The sequence below is a fragment of the Podarcis pityusensis genome (genome assembly GCF_964106645.2).
Source record: "Podarcis pityusensis genome assembly, chromosome: 2".
In the NCBI taxonomy this organism is placed as follows: Eukaryota; Metazoa; Chordata; class Lepidosauria; order Squamata; family Lacertidae; genus Podarcis; species Podarcis pityusensis.
In genome coordinates, this window is record NC_138029.1 from 57,697,615 (window position 1) to 57,712,226 (window position 14,612).

The 14,612-nt window shown below is 40.5% G+C and overlaps 1 protein-coding gene across 8 annotated transcripts in view; it reads left to right on the top strand.

Annotated features, from left to right (window-relative positions):
- Positions 1-14,612, top strand: part of RAPGEF6 (Rap guanine nucleotide exchange factor 6) — a 140,611-nt gene that overhangs the window by 99,819 nt on the left and 26,180 nt on the right. For 4 of the 8 annotated variants that reach the window (XM_080997077.1, XM_080997081.1, XM_080997082.1 and 1 more), the window contains 6 exons: positions 85-99; positions 3,131-3,371; positions 4,961-5,344; positions 5,926-6,137; positions 8,779-8,902; positions 9,670-9,693. In XM_080997077.1, coding sequence (XP_080853203.1) covers positions 85-99; positions 3,131-3,371; positions 4,961-5,344; positions 5,926-6,137; positions 8,779-8,902; positions 9,670-9,693 — 1,000 coding nt within the window. The remainder of the gene's footprint in view (positions 1-84; positions 100-3,130; positions 3,372-4,960; positions 5,345-5,925; positions 6,138-8,778; positions 8,903-9,669; positions 9,694-14,612) is intronic. The other 4 variants (XM_080997084.1, XM_080997080.1, XM_080997078.1 and 1 more) reach the window with 3 other exon arrangements.

The following is a 14,612-nucleotide window of genomic DNA, read 5'->3' on the forward strand; positions in this document are numbered from 1 at the left end:
ATATCCACACATATACAGTGTGTGACTAATGATGTCAGTGTAAAGTCTGGATCCTGACTTTCCCCCCTTCTTTTTATCCTGCAGCGGTTGGTTTTTACTGTAAGTATTCCAATCACTGGCAACCTGATGATTTTATAATGTGTTATGTTTTCTTAAAAAATGTATTTTTGAAATTCTGCTTTAAATAGTAACATTTTTCTAAGCAGTCAAAGTGGTGAAGCCATTTTTCAGAAGTATAGCTGAACCTGTTTTGTTTCAGTGTCTATAATCTTTCAGTGTCTAATCTTTCAACATATGTGTGAGTCAGACTATGTAATAATTCTTTGATCGCTGTGCAAGTATTAGCTTGCAACATACTCTAAATTATTGCTCCTTTGAGGGTTAGAGATGGCTGACTTTTGTTCCTAAAGTTTCTCATAAATATAATGGCACTTTCCTATAAAATACCTACCTTGTCATGACAGTCACGTTTTGAGAAATGCATCTATGCAGGACAGAGATTAATTCAATGGAGTACCAAAAGTACATGAAGTACGTGGCCTACATGGAGGTGCAAAAATTGTGTGGAGGAAGGGTGACTGTTGCAGATTTTTTGAAAAAAGTTCTCCATGCCTGTCCATGCTATCTTTGCTGTTAGGCAAATGGAAATAACTCCATTAGAACCATTGTGACTTAGTGGTAAGATTGCTGGACTAGGACCTAGGAGACTCAAAATTTCACCTTCTTAAGGTATCTTTGGAATGAAGAAGGTGTAGCAGTTATACTCCTGTTTTTCAGCCTTGGTGTTTTGTTTTGTTTTGTTTTGTTTTGTTGTTTTGGAGGGGGGGGCAGTTGCAAAAGGTTACAGGACTTGCTATCTTATAGTAAGGTAGTTTTAGGGTGGTGAAAGTACAATTATAGCACAATCCTATACATGCCTTCTTGGATGTAATAATAATAATAATAATAATAATAATAATAATAATAATAATAAATTTATTATTTATACCCCGCCCATCTGGCTGGGTTTCCCCAGCCACTCTGGGCGGCTTCCAACTGAATATTAAAAACAGTACAGCATCAGACATTAAAAACTTCCCTAAAGAGGGCTGCCTTCAGTTGTCTTTTAAAAGTAAAATAGTTGTTTATTGCTTTGACATCTGCTGGGAGGGCGTTCCACAGGGCAGGCGCCACTACCGAGAAGGCCCTCTGCCTGGTTCCCTGTAACCTTACTTCTCGCAATGAGGGAACCGCCAGAAGGCCCTCGGCGCTGGATCTCAGTGTCCGGGCTGAACGATGGGGGTGGAGACGCTCCTTCAGGTATACAGGACCGAGGCCGTTTAGGGCTTTAAAGGTCAGCACCAACACTTTGAATTGTGCTCGGAAATGTACTGGGAGCCAATGCAGATCTCTCAGAACCGGTGTTATGTGGTCCCGGCAGCCACTCCCAGTCACCAGTCTAGCTGCCGCATTCTGGATTAATTGCAGTTTCCGGGTCACCTTCAAAGGTAGCCCCACGTAGAGCGCATTGCAGTAGTCCAAGCGGGAGATAACTAGAGCATGCACCACTCTGGCAAGCTAGTCCGCGGGCAGGTAGGGTCTTAGCCTGCGTACCAGGTGGAGCTGGTAGACAGCTGCCCTGGACACAGAATTAACCTGTGCCTCCATGGACAGCTGTGAGTCCAAAATGACTCCCAGGCTGCACACCTGGTCCTTCAGGGGCACAGTTACCCCATTCAGGACCAGGGAATCCCCCACACCCGCCCGTCCCCTGTCCTCCAAAAACAGTACTTCTGTCTTGTCAGGATTCAACCTCAATCTGTTAGCCGCCATCCATCCTCCAACAGCCTCCAGGCACTCACACAGGACCTTCACCGCCTTCACTGGTTCTGATTTAAAGGAGAGGTAGAGCTGGGTGTCATCTGCATACTGATGAACACCCAGCCCAAACCCCCTGATGATCTCTCCCAACGGCTTCATATAGATATTAAAAGGATGTAAATACTACTGAGTTCAAATCATTAGAATGATTCAGAAATACTGCTTTTGTTGAACACTTCAAACAAGAGGGAGAAAGAGGATGAATTTATAGGGCTTGTGCTTTTATAGCAAATTTGAATGCCAGCTGTTGGGAACTAATTACTTGTGTAACTGTCTGATTCAGACATGCAGCCAAAACATGTGGTTGAGTCTTTCTCATACTGTACCATTTCAGATTGCAGGTGGAAGATAGCAGATTTCAATGTTGCCCTATGCCAACCTTTGCCAGCCTGTTGTCCTCCAGATTTTGTGGACTACAACTCCTATCATCCCCAGTTGATAGGAGTTGTAGTCTAAAACATTTGAAGGGTACCAGGTTGACAACAGCTTGTCCTATGTAATAATAAAAAATAAAAATAAAACTTTTTTGCCCTTGGAAAGAGAGGAGAGTTGTCCTTGTCTTCTCTTGCTATGCTAGTTTTGTTTTTCCAAGAACAGGGATTCTACACATGTGGTTCTCTACCACCACCTGCACCACGAGCCATGTTTTATCTGCATGTCAAAATCAGATCTGTCTGACATTGAGTCACATCTGGCTCTCTTCTGAAAAGCCCATTTTATAAGTTTGTTAATTGACTTTGGTGATACAGGGCAACATGAAGAAAAGAAGCACATGGTCATTTAAATTATATAGCACTTTGTACCCTATCAGCTGAATTTTCCAAACCAATTCAGCTTCACAAAGAGTAAATTGTCTATAAGAAAAATGAATCAATAAACTAAACTTGAAGCTTAGAGCCTCATTGATTTATGATATACCTACTACTTGTCATAATCCACATCAATCGTCAAGTGCAGTTATTTTCTAAATTACGTTAGCATTATGTAACGCTGAAGGTCCAGAACAAAGAGCTACCTATTTGGTCAGTGGGCACAGGGAGGATGAAAACCTTAAAAATAAATTTGTGGCTATAGAAAGAAATAATATATATTTTTAAAGATAACATACATGCAATGTAAATTTTCATTGTTTTTGCTCAGCAAACAATACTACACATACGCTTACATGAAACAGCTATTTATTGTGACAGAAAACAAAGCTATATAATTTTTGAAAAACTTAACATCATTTTAAGGGAATAACTGTATACTTCTAATTTTTTTAACCTAGACATTCCAGATCAGGTTATAAGAGTTTTCAAAGCCGATCAACAGAGCTGTTACATTATCATAAGCAAAGACACTACAGCAAAAGAAGTCGTAAGCCATGCAGTCCACGAATTCAATTTGACAGGAGGCTCAGAGACCTATTCTCTCTGTGAGGTTTCTGTGAGTCCCGAAGGAGTTATCAAACAGAGAAGGCTTCCTGATCAGTTCTCAAAGTTAGCCGATCGGATTCAGCTGAATGGAAGGTTGGTATGCTTGCATCTTTAAGTAAAGGACAGAAGTAAGAAAATTGTAGAAAAATAAAATAAAAAGAGGAATCTCTTACAATGAGCATAACACTAAATTTATTTTCTCTAATGTTAGAAGAGCCAGTGGAGTATAGTGGTTGGATTAGTGTTGAGAGACCAGGGTTTTAATTCCTGCTAGGGCTGTGTGATAAATCGCCATATTGTTGAATACCAGTATTGAAATAACATTGTGATAAGTGTTTCAACAAGGCAATATACCGGTGAACAAAAGATGGAACTTAACAGCTTCCCAGGGGGTAGCCCAGCTGAACCAATACTTTACAGAGAAAAGGTAAAGGGACCCTGACCATTAGGTCCAGTCGTGACCGACTCTGGGGTTGCGGTGCTCATCTCGCTTTATTGGCCGAGGGAGCTGGTGTACAATTTCTGGGTCGTGTGGCCAGCATGACTAAGTTGCTTCTGGCGAACCAGAGCAGCGCACGGAAATGCTGTTTACCTTCCCGCCAGAGCGGTACCTATTGATCTACTTGTACTTTGAGGTGCTTTCGAACTGCTAGGTTGGCAGGAGCTGGGACCGAGCAATGGGAGCTCACCCCATCGCAGGGATTCGAACCGCCGACCTTATGATCAACAAGTCCTAGGCTCTGTGGTTTAACCCACAGCGCCACCTGCGTCCCGTACAGATACTTTTCAGATAAATTGCAGGCACCTTGTCTCCTTTGTTTGTTCTCTCCCTCCTCCCTCCTAACCAATAAGAAATGACAATAAGCCCTCACACAAACCAGCAAACTCTTTAAGTGGAAATATACTGGTGAAACTGAAAGAGTTTGCTGGTTTGTGTGAAGGCTTATTGTCTTCTTACCAGTTCAGCTACTTATGCAGAGCCTGCTAACAATTCAGGATGAACCTCACACAGCTAGAAAATCAAAGATCCAGCGGCAAAGTAAACAAAGAACGCAATCGCCCCCACCAGTGAAAAAAGAGGGGAAAGAGTTTTTATTTTTATTTTCTGGTGGTGTTTATGTTTGTTGGTTCCCCCTAAATAGCTTTCCTCCATATTAAAAAGGAAGGTTTTGTTAAATTATTATTTCAAGGAGACTGTCTTTTTGCTTGCTTGCCCTCCCTCCTTCACCTTGATAAAAAGGGAGAGATTGCTAGGATGAGGGCTTTTGGGGGGCCCTTCTGTGTATTTGTGTGTGGGGGGGGTAATGGAGGGGAGAAGATTTAGCTGGCTACCTTTATGCTGAAATGGGAGTTTGGGTACTATGTGGGAATGATGGGGAAGGTGTTTTTTGGTAAGCAGTGCAAGCAAATGCGTGTCTACTCGCAAGCAAGCCCTACTGAATTCCTTACATTTTAAGGCCCTCCACCACCACGGGGAGCCTTATAAAGGCCCTCTGCTGCTGCGGGGACGTGTGGCACACCCTCCACCATGGCGGGGAGGTAGGGTGGCACCCTCTGCTGCTGCAGGGAGGTGCAACAAGGCCCTCTGCTACTGCAGGGAAGCTATGTTTAGCTATGTTGGTACTTTTCTGCATTTGTATTAAAATACATTTAATGTTTGTTTCTCTAACAATGCTTTTTAGGTATTACTTGAAAAATAATATGGAAACTGAGACTCTATGCTCAGATGAAGATGCTCAAGAATTGCTTAGAGAGAGCCAGATTTCCCTTTTACAGCTGAGCACCATTGAGGTAGCTACCCAGCTATCAATGAGAGACTTTGAGTTATTTCGGAACATTGAACCTACTGAATATATTGATGAACTATATAAACTTGAATCTAAAGCGGGGAATGCTAATCTAAAACAGTTTGAGGATGTTATGAATCAAGAGACATTTTGGGTTGCCACAGAAATTTTATCAGAGCCAAACCAGCTTAAAAGGATGAAGATTGTAAAACATTTCATAAAAATTGCTCTCCATTGTCGAGAGTGCAAGAATTTCAACTCTATGTTTGCTGTTATAAGGTAGGTTATTCTCTTTTGATAGATAGCAGAGTAGTAGAAAACTAGAATTAAAATGAAGTACCTGATCATAGCCTTGATATCAGAATTTGAATAGTTATTGTCAGATCTGGGATGTGCTTGGTAACTTAATAGGTATGTCATAACATACTGATAGAAGTTTACTGGGGGGAAAAACTTTAAAATGTACTTATGACTCTTTGGGGTTATTAGGTGGAAATGTGTTGTTTATAGACATGGACTCTTCATGCATTTTAGTTAAATGTACAATTAACATCTTTAATGGCAGTAATATAATATTATTGATAAAATTTATTAACCAGGTTGCAGATAATCAGGCAACTAATTTTTCATGTGGACAAGCTAGCATACTTTGTACCCAACCTCATGGAAACCTTCACTTCAGAAAGCATTCTTTTATCCACACTATTTCACTCGTATCACAATATTTTTGTTTAGGGTTTGGAGGAGGCTCCTTTCTATATCCTGGGATATTAATGTGGGTCAGGAGCATCCTCTTTTGAATAGGGTGTATGATTTTGTTTCTATTTGATAACTGGTAATGTGAGAGTTATTTCTTGCAGTGGTCTTAATCTGGCACCAGTAGCCCGACTTAGGGGTACATGGGAAAAGTTACCAAGCAAGTATGAAAAGCACCTACGAGATCTTCAAGACCTTTTTGATCCATCTAGAAACATGGCAAAGTATCGCAACATCCTTAGCAGTCAGAGCATGCAGCCTCCAATTATTCCACTTTTTCCTGTTGTCAAGAAGGATATTACATTTATGCATGAAGGTAATGCCACAGAGAAGTAATGAGCCAGCTTATTAAATTGCATATTAATACTTCATTGGTTTGCGCCAAGGGATCTGAGGTTTGCTGCCAAAGAGGACATGATTAGGGCTAAGATTAAATATACTATGGTGCACATAGAAAACTGTAAGCAGAGGGAGAGCATTTCACAAATGGGGAACCACTGCAGAAAAGTCCCATTCTCATGTTGCCACCCCTGGACTTCTTGGAGGAGGCAAATGAAGAAGGGCCTCAGATGATGATCTTGTTGATCTCAGAGTCTAGATAGGTTCATTATTATAGAGGCTCAAAAGACACAATGCCCACAATTCCTTATTTTTTATTGGCTTATAATGCTGATTATTTCTAGTAGCAAGCATCCAACAGAATCTGTCCTCTAGGAGTCACTGAAACCTTGGCCAAATTAACATAACACCAATTGACAGCATGTTATTAATATGAGAGATGTCAGGTTCTTGGTCATGACAATTTAAAACCAGATGGTAGCAAAGTAAATACAGAGAGTGGTGGTGGGTAGATGTGTTTGATTGAATTCAGGGGTGGGAAACCTTCAGTTTGCAGGTCAATATTTGCCCATAATGCCCTTTTGCTTAAACCATGCCTATGTGTCAAACAGCTGACATCACTCAGTGAGCAGCAAGTTCAGTCCTGCTGGGTCCTGTGCGACGGCGCAATGGCACTTTCCCCCCTGGCGCCGTTAGCCTGCCCTCACTTAAATATAATGCACCAACCTCACAGAACACCAATTCCACCAATTCCTACAAACTACCCCAGATTATCTTGTGGGGGATTTGTGTGAGGAAAAAATTAATAATTTGGAGTCTCAGGCAGGATTTGATCAAATAAACAAGAGAGCTTTTATTTAACAAAGGAAGTTTATGACACAAAATGGGTAAAACATAGGATACTTCAGATTATAATGCCGCTTAATACTTTGGTTCTTAAACAAGGTGGTGTTTTCTGTCAGTTACACACCCCTTTGACAACCATTCCTGAGGTACTCCAAGTAACAGACCCAAAGGATCACCACACCCCTCTTAACTGGTTTGGGAATATTCTCTTTTTGTAGAAGAATCTCTCCTCTCCTGACTGGTAGACTATTATCACAGCTTCTACTTCTCCTGGCTCAACCTCAGCCTCTTAGTTAATTCCTGGCCTAATTACCCTTACAGGACACCACACGCTGTCCTTCACACTAAACTCAGAGCCTCCGTTCTCTAGCTTTTGATATATTCCTCAGAGGGGATTTTTCTACCCAGAACCAACTTTCTCTCCTCTCACTCCCTATCCCCCACCCTATTCTCCCAACCTCTATCCCAACCTACCAAACTGTCTCTCCAAATCCTCTCCTTTTCAACCCCATCACCTGGAGCCCCGGCCAATCAGAGGCTGCCATTCGGTAACCATTTGCTGGCAGGGAAAAAGAAAATGAAAACACTTGGGGACCCAAACTGCCCAGCAAAACAAACTTTTCCGTCACATCCTGCTTCACCAGCACATTCTGTGCAAACTGGACCCCCCGTCACCCACATATTAACCTTGACAGTCACCTGATGCCATTATAACATCAGATGTTTGGCTATTAATCGCTGCAGTGAAGAAGGAAATTCAGCAGGTACAACATCACCCCGATCAACAAGCTACACACGTCAAAATCCTCACTTTATATAGCTATTGCAGTATAGGGACCCTGCCTCCCTATATCTGTCACCCTAACTCTCAAAAACAATGAGAAAAATGAAAATTAACAGTAAAAAATTAACAGTACATACCTGTCAGGGAACTGCCATCAGTGCCGGAGGGAGAGAGCAAAATCCAGAGGGATTCCAGAGAGCGTCCCGGGATTGGGAGAGGCAGCCCATCTTCTGGGGAAGAGAATCAGCGTAGCACCAGTGGAGAAGGGGGGCAGATGGGGGAAGCGGCGAGGCGGTCCCATGACTCCTTGCTGGGGACCAGCGGGGAGAGTAGGGGTCCTCCGCTGCCTACGCCCTCCTTGCGCAGAAGGCTTTCGCGCAGAGAGAGTAGGAGGAGACTAGGCGTCAAGAGCTTCTTTGCTGGAAGAAGTTTAAGAAACGCCCACTGACGGATTCTGCCAGCGATTGAGACAGCCACGGGTGAGTGGCTGTCCGGACAGAAAAGGTTCACTCAGGCAACCCAGCCAGGTGTTTGCACCAGTTTACGCACGAGCAACCCCTAGAACCATTACAATACCCATATTTGGCTTAGCATTGGCTCCTGTGTATGAAAAGAATTGAAAACTGTTGAAGATGAATTCTTTCCACCCTAAATTAAGAGGTAGAACCAATTTTTAAAGGGCAATAACCTTGTTGCTATCAGCTTCCCGACCCTTTTATCATTGGAAAATCAAAGCGAACACAGCCCAATTGTAACATTTTCTTTCTGCTGACAGCTGCCACTATAAAAACAACTGAGTGAGGGTAAAGTTAGCATTTTGACTGGCATCCATACTCTACCTTACATCTTCTTGTGGTTTTAACGACACTTGAATTTGAGACCTTTGACATCTGATGGTGGCTTGTGATATATGAGAGAAATAACATGTCAGTCTCTGAAGTGTTGTGAACCCTCTTAAGGTTTTCTTGCACATATTTTAATTGTATAGGAAATGATTCAAGGGTGGATGGCTTGGTAAATTTCGAGAAGCTCAGAATGATTGCCAAAGAGATTCGTCAAGTCATCAGAATGACTTCTGCTAATATGGATCCTGCAGTAATGTTCAGACAAAGGTATGGCGTTTAAAATGGAAATTTGGGTGAAGGGAGGTGTTCTTGTGTGGAGGAAACAATATGTGTATGTTCACATGTTTGTTTTTTGTTTAATTTCATTGTTTGTTAACATTTATCATGGGAAAGTGAATATGAGACAAATGTAGATTAATGCTGATTGCAATGCTTAAGTGAAGGTTTACAAAAGTTTTTAAATAACATTTGGCGTATTTCAATATATGAAGTTTTTAGCTTAGGGCTCTTTCCATCTCACCCAGGATAAAGTATCATAATAGGAAAAACACAATAATATCTTAAGTCAAAGAGGTTAGGCAATTCAGAGTAATCATTGGCATTGAAAATGTAACCCAGTAAAATGGAACTTCATATTAAAAATTCAGTTGTAATATGATCAGTGCCAGGATTGAATAGTTCATTAATTTGTACTGTCCTTGAGATCAGGTTGTAGGTTCGAAAGGGAGTGAGTGATGTGTGAAAAACAGCACATGCCAACCTAAGTGGAGGTTTCCTTCAAAATACATGGTCTTTTAAACTCCCAACCCTTTGGTTCTCTGTGCTTGTGTATTCACTGCACATAGTAACAAGTTCTGTCTCTATTCCACTGAAAAATGTGTGTCACTGTTTTGAGAACTGTTTTACTTAATTGAAATTTTCATTTCTCTTTTTTCCTGTCTACATCCTCTTCCTTTCTGACTCTCAACTGTGATTTTCCCCCTTTGCTTTTCTTTTTAAATACATGCTTCATTGTATATGGCTCTTGCTTACAGGAAGAAGAGGTGGAGGAGTTTGGGGTAAGTGTAGAGATTAATGCAACTAAGACTCAAAAAAAGTTATGCCAATTTTAACATGCTGCATCCTCATTAATGCATGCATCTGAACAATAGCATGCATTTTATTAACTCTGCAACAGTTGTTTCTAACTATTCCCAAAATTAAGGAAAAACAGGCCCACGACGATAACATGGATTCTTAACAAACCTGAGTGCACCCATGGGTGGGGAGGGCTTTTCTATTGTTCTTGCAAAACAAAATCATAGTGAGCTTATCCTTTTCACTTGAGGTTAACATAACTTTAAAACTTTGGCATTAAACGTCTATTAAAGGATGTCCAACTTCCCCTGCCCCTACCATGGAGGCATTCCATGGTTCTAAATCATAGATTTCCAGCTGTTTGCTTGAAAATATCACTACCTTGGGCTGTAAAAGAAGGGGAAACAGCTTGATAGCCACCTGTGTGAAAGATCCTGGAAGCCACAAAGTTCTGTCATCAGCACCTAGAGACATCCATGCAGTCTGCATGCTAGGAATGGCTCTCCAGTGAAGAGTCTTTTGACAGAGGGCTCAGTCCCCAAAACTCTGGACACAATCTCTCTAGAAGTCGTGCATCCTGTTATTAGTCAGTGCTCATTGGCACTAGAGACCTCTGTGTCAGAAAGGAGTGGCTAACTTGAGTTCCTCCAGATATTGTTGGACTCCAACTTCTATCAGCTCCAACCAGTATGACCAAAGGTTAGGGGTCATGGTAGCTGTCGTCTGTTAATATCTGGAGGGCCACAGTTTAACCACCCCAATGTAGGCTGAATTGCCAACCAGTCCAGCCATCACAACTGCAGAAGAAGACCTGCTGACACCCACAGGAATTCCAACAAGTCTTCCGGAAGTCCTGTTCTAAATTCATATGACTAGAACACAGCAACCAAATCCCCATTTTGATAGAACAATCTTACAAACACCGAATCCTTGTGATGAGTAATCCACTTAATGGTCTCTCGTTTCTACTTCTTGTCGTCATGGATTTGGTTAAACAGAAGAGCTTCAGTTTGTTTCTGTCTTTTCAATAAGTAACACGGCTTACTTGCTATATTCCCACATGTTTACTGTGTCCAATTGGACCCTAAATTCATTCTTTGGCAATCTCAAATCTTGATTACTGCAATGCTTTCTATGTGGGGCTACCCTTGGGTTTGGTCCAGAGGTTCCAGCTATTCCAGGATACTGTGGCTAGACTGATAATGATGCCACCAGGCCACGTTCAAGGTTCTTGTATTAATGTACAAGGCCCTTAGCAACTTGAGACTGGGAAGCCTCAGGGTCTGCTGGACCCCTTCCATGTCTGCTGGAGGTCTTTGGGGGAGTCACCGTTACTGGTTTCCCGTGGCTCAAATTGCATGGCTCAGATCCCCAAGAAGTATGCATTCAGTACTGTGGGCCCAATTTCATAAAACCCTCTGCTAGTTGAGGTCAGACAAGCCCACTTACCTACCTATTGGACTTCTGGCACCCACAAAAGACTTTTTAAAAAATTCAAGCATACTTTTTAATTGAATTCTGATTTTATAGTTGTAACTCATTTTTAGTCTTACTTTATTGGGTCTCCTGTACACCACTTAGAGATGACTGTGATTAAGTGGTTTTCAAATTGTTGGAATAAAATAAATAATATAGAGTATTTTATGGCCTGTTTGCTACCTTAACACAATAGTCTTCTTTTGCGTCTTGGCAACACATGGCTCCAATTCTGGATGGAGAACCTTGAATCATTGTCTCCTTATTAAGGCAAAATTTAAAAGCCCCTGCTTCAGAATTACAGTGTCTTTTCTTTTCACATTTTATTGGAAGTGCTGGTCATTCCTTGAATGTATGCAAGGGACCAAGATGATCACAATAATGCAGCCTAAAATTTCAGCCAGCATGTATAAGCTACTTAGGTGTGCACACACGCATAGGCTCCTGCTATCGAGCAGTTAGACCTAATTGCTCCAGTCCAAAGTTTTGCATGCATTTTGATATTGGGGTTTCATGGGGTCCATGTTAATTTAAATCCAGAGGATCAATCTATTCACACATTTAATGACTGCTTCTGTTTAAATGAATATGAAGTCATTCCAAGTAGTTAAGCTATATATGGGTATATTGGCACTTCTGTGCCCAGACCATAGCACTGGATCAGAGTGTGTATGGTTGTGTGTATGGTTTTCTATGCTGTCTGGATAGTAATTTTGCATTGTCTTATTACTAAAGAGGGGGAAACTTAACAGTAACTAAATGAGATCATATTCCTGAGATATGGAATCTGCAGAGAAGAACTTGAAATTATTTCCCTTAATAGATTATTTCACCCTTTTATAACATTCCAAAAACTCAGTTTTGATTTCTGGAATGGACAAGATTGAGATTTCAGTTGTTAATAATGGGGGAAGGGCAAAGAATAGATGTTTCTTCTAGATCAGTGGTGGGAAACCTCTGACCCTCCAGATATTGTTGGACTTCAGCTCCCATCAGCCGTAGCCAATACTGTCTATAGTCAGGGATCATGGGAGTTGTAGTTCTGCAGCAGTAGCTGGTGGGCTAAAGTTTAGCCAACACTCTTCTTGATTTTCAATATTCAGATGACAGTAAAGAACAAAAATACATTTCCTTCTTGTATAGCTTGCATTTCAACTTTTACTTGGGAAAATTAAAGGAACATGAGTTAATATGATGCTTTAATAAAAAGGATACTAAAATTTTTTAAGTTAGTAAGATTTAAAAACACACCAAAAACATGGTGTATAACAAACCAAAGTCACCAGGTTACATAACTTGTATTTCCATCTTGTGGTTTGTGAATGTTTATAGTTACGAAACTTTCCCATGTTAAATCTGTACAACATTCTGAGCCTGTTGCTGCTCTGATGTCAACAAATCAGTGATCAGTCTTCATTCTGTTGTGAATATGTGTTATCTAAACCTGTTGTTCCTTTATATGTATTATTTGACTCAGTGTGTCCCTTGTTCTTTGAATATCATTTCTACTTCTCAGAACTCATATTCTAATGTTTATTGCTGTTTGAAATCTTGCTGCTTCTGTTGTTAAAGTTATGTATTTCAAAGCATTTTCTGTTTGGCTGTGTCCCCTGTTGAAATATTGAGCTAATTTGTTTAACAGTTTAAAATTTGTTTCATAAAAAATAGGTGGTCCACTTTGTTTTGCTATAGCAGTACTTTTGTACCAAATACCATTCAGTCAGAATAAATATATACAATTAGCCTGCAGTTCAAAGTACTTTTTGAGACATATACTGGAATTAGATCATCCTTTAAATTGAAACATACTCTCAAAGTTATTAAAACTACAAAATCCCTGACAGGGAAGAAGCCTGAATATACATGGAATTTTTAGTAGCTTTCGTCGGAAAAACAGGTTCTTTCTTACTTGATATACTAGATTATACTTGTCAGAAGCTTTCCCAAGATAAAACCAGAAATTTCACAAGTTCTTTCCCTCACATCCATTTCCTTATTCTCTTCACAGCTTCTCCTTGCTTTGTTTACTAGAAATCTTCCATCACTTCCTTTCCCCTTCCTGTTCCTGTTGCGGTGTGAGACAGAGGCCTTAAATCTTTCTCCTTTTCTATTATTCAGTATAGGGATCTCTGGAAATTTACCCACTCACTCACTTAAGTTCTCTCATTTTCCATTTTGTTCTCCCGGTTTTTGCTTTACTGACTCAACAGTAAAGCCAAAGAACGTCAGATCTGCGTATCTTCCTCAGAAGATCTCTGGGTCTCACAAATATGGAGTTTTTATATCTGTGTCAGCTTGAAAATATGTCTCTACTTTCTTTCTAATTACTTCCTATTTGGTATTATAGAACATGCTGCTTTTATTGACACATAATTTTTCAAATTCAGACTCTTTCATGACAATAATTAAAAAAACAACAACAGCTCCCTCCAGCTGAGGTATCTTACTTGCTTCTTCCCCAGCAGCAATAGTTCTGTGTACTGAATTGGAAGGTATTTGTCTAGTTCTCCAGATCATTGTGACTGCTTGTTAGATGGCTCAGGGACAGATTATGGAAGGAATCGGAGCTCTCACAGTTTAAGTGCATAATGCCTAGAATTGTTTAAATGGCCACAAACAAATTATCGTTTCTGTCTCACAATAAAACAGGAGAAAATTGCAAGGAAGGCGCACACTTTTAAAGACAATCAGTCTTATTTTCCATTTAACTATTAAGGCACTTCGTTCAATGAGAGTAAAGCTTGTTTCTGACCAAAGGTAGTAATTTCGTTACAGGTGTGATGAGAAGGATTTTGTAATAGTTGTTGTTATTGAAGACTACATGTCTTCACGGGAGATAATCATCTTTAGAATCCCAGGTTCCAATTCTCCAAGCTCTGATCACTATTCAAAGAGTCCACCTTATGCATGCAGCTGGGTGACATTGTTTCCACGTCCTGTCCATCAGTTTCCCCCCACTGAACTGCTGTGCTTCAAAATGCAGTTTGCTATTCAGAGAGTGACTGCTGGAATAAAAACATAAAGAAAAACATCTAGCAGTGTTCCTGGGTCTTCCACACACAAATCTCTTGATCACAGCCGTCGTTGTTGCTCCCATTTCAGAAGCAGAATAGTAAATTATAGCAGCTCCCAGCAAAGTCTTACATTAATCTCTCCTGGCAGACTCAACTTGTTTATCAGAGAACACATTGCTGTCTTCTGATAAATACAAGATGATATTCCAGTTTTTGGAATATGGTAAAAATAATGAAGCTCACCTACCCCTATGCAAAGTACTGCTACCAGAAGTTATTAATACAATGGAATTATGATTTTTGTTTTACTGCAAACATTTCCCCTCCAATTTTGCAAGCTTTTGAACAGCTCAGAGAGAGAAGAAAGGGCTTTTTCAACCATCATTTTGCTCATGCTCTAATCTTCTGAG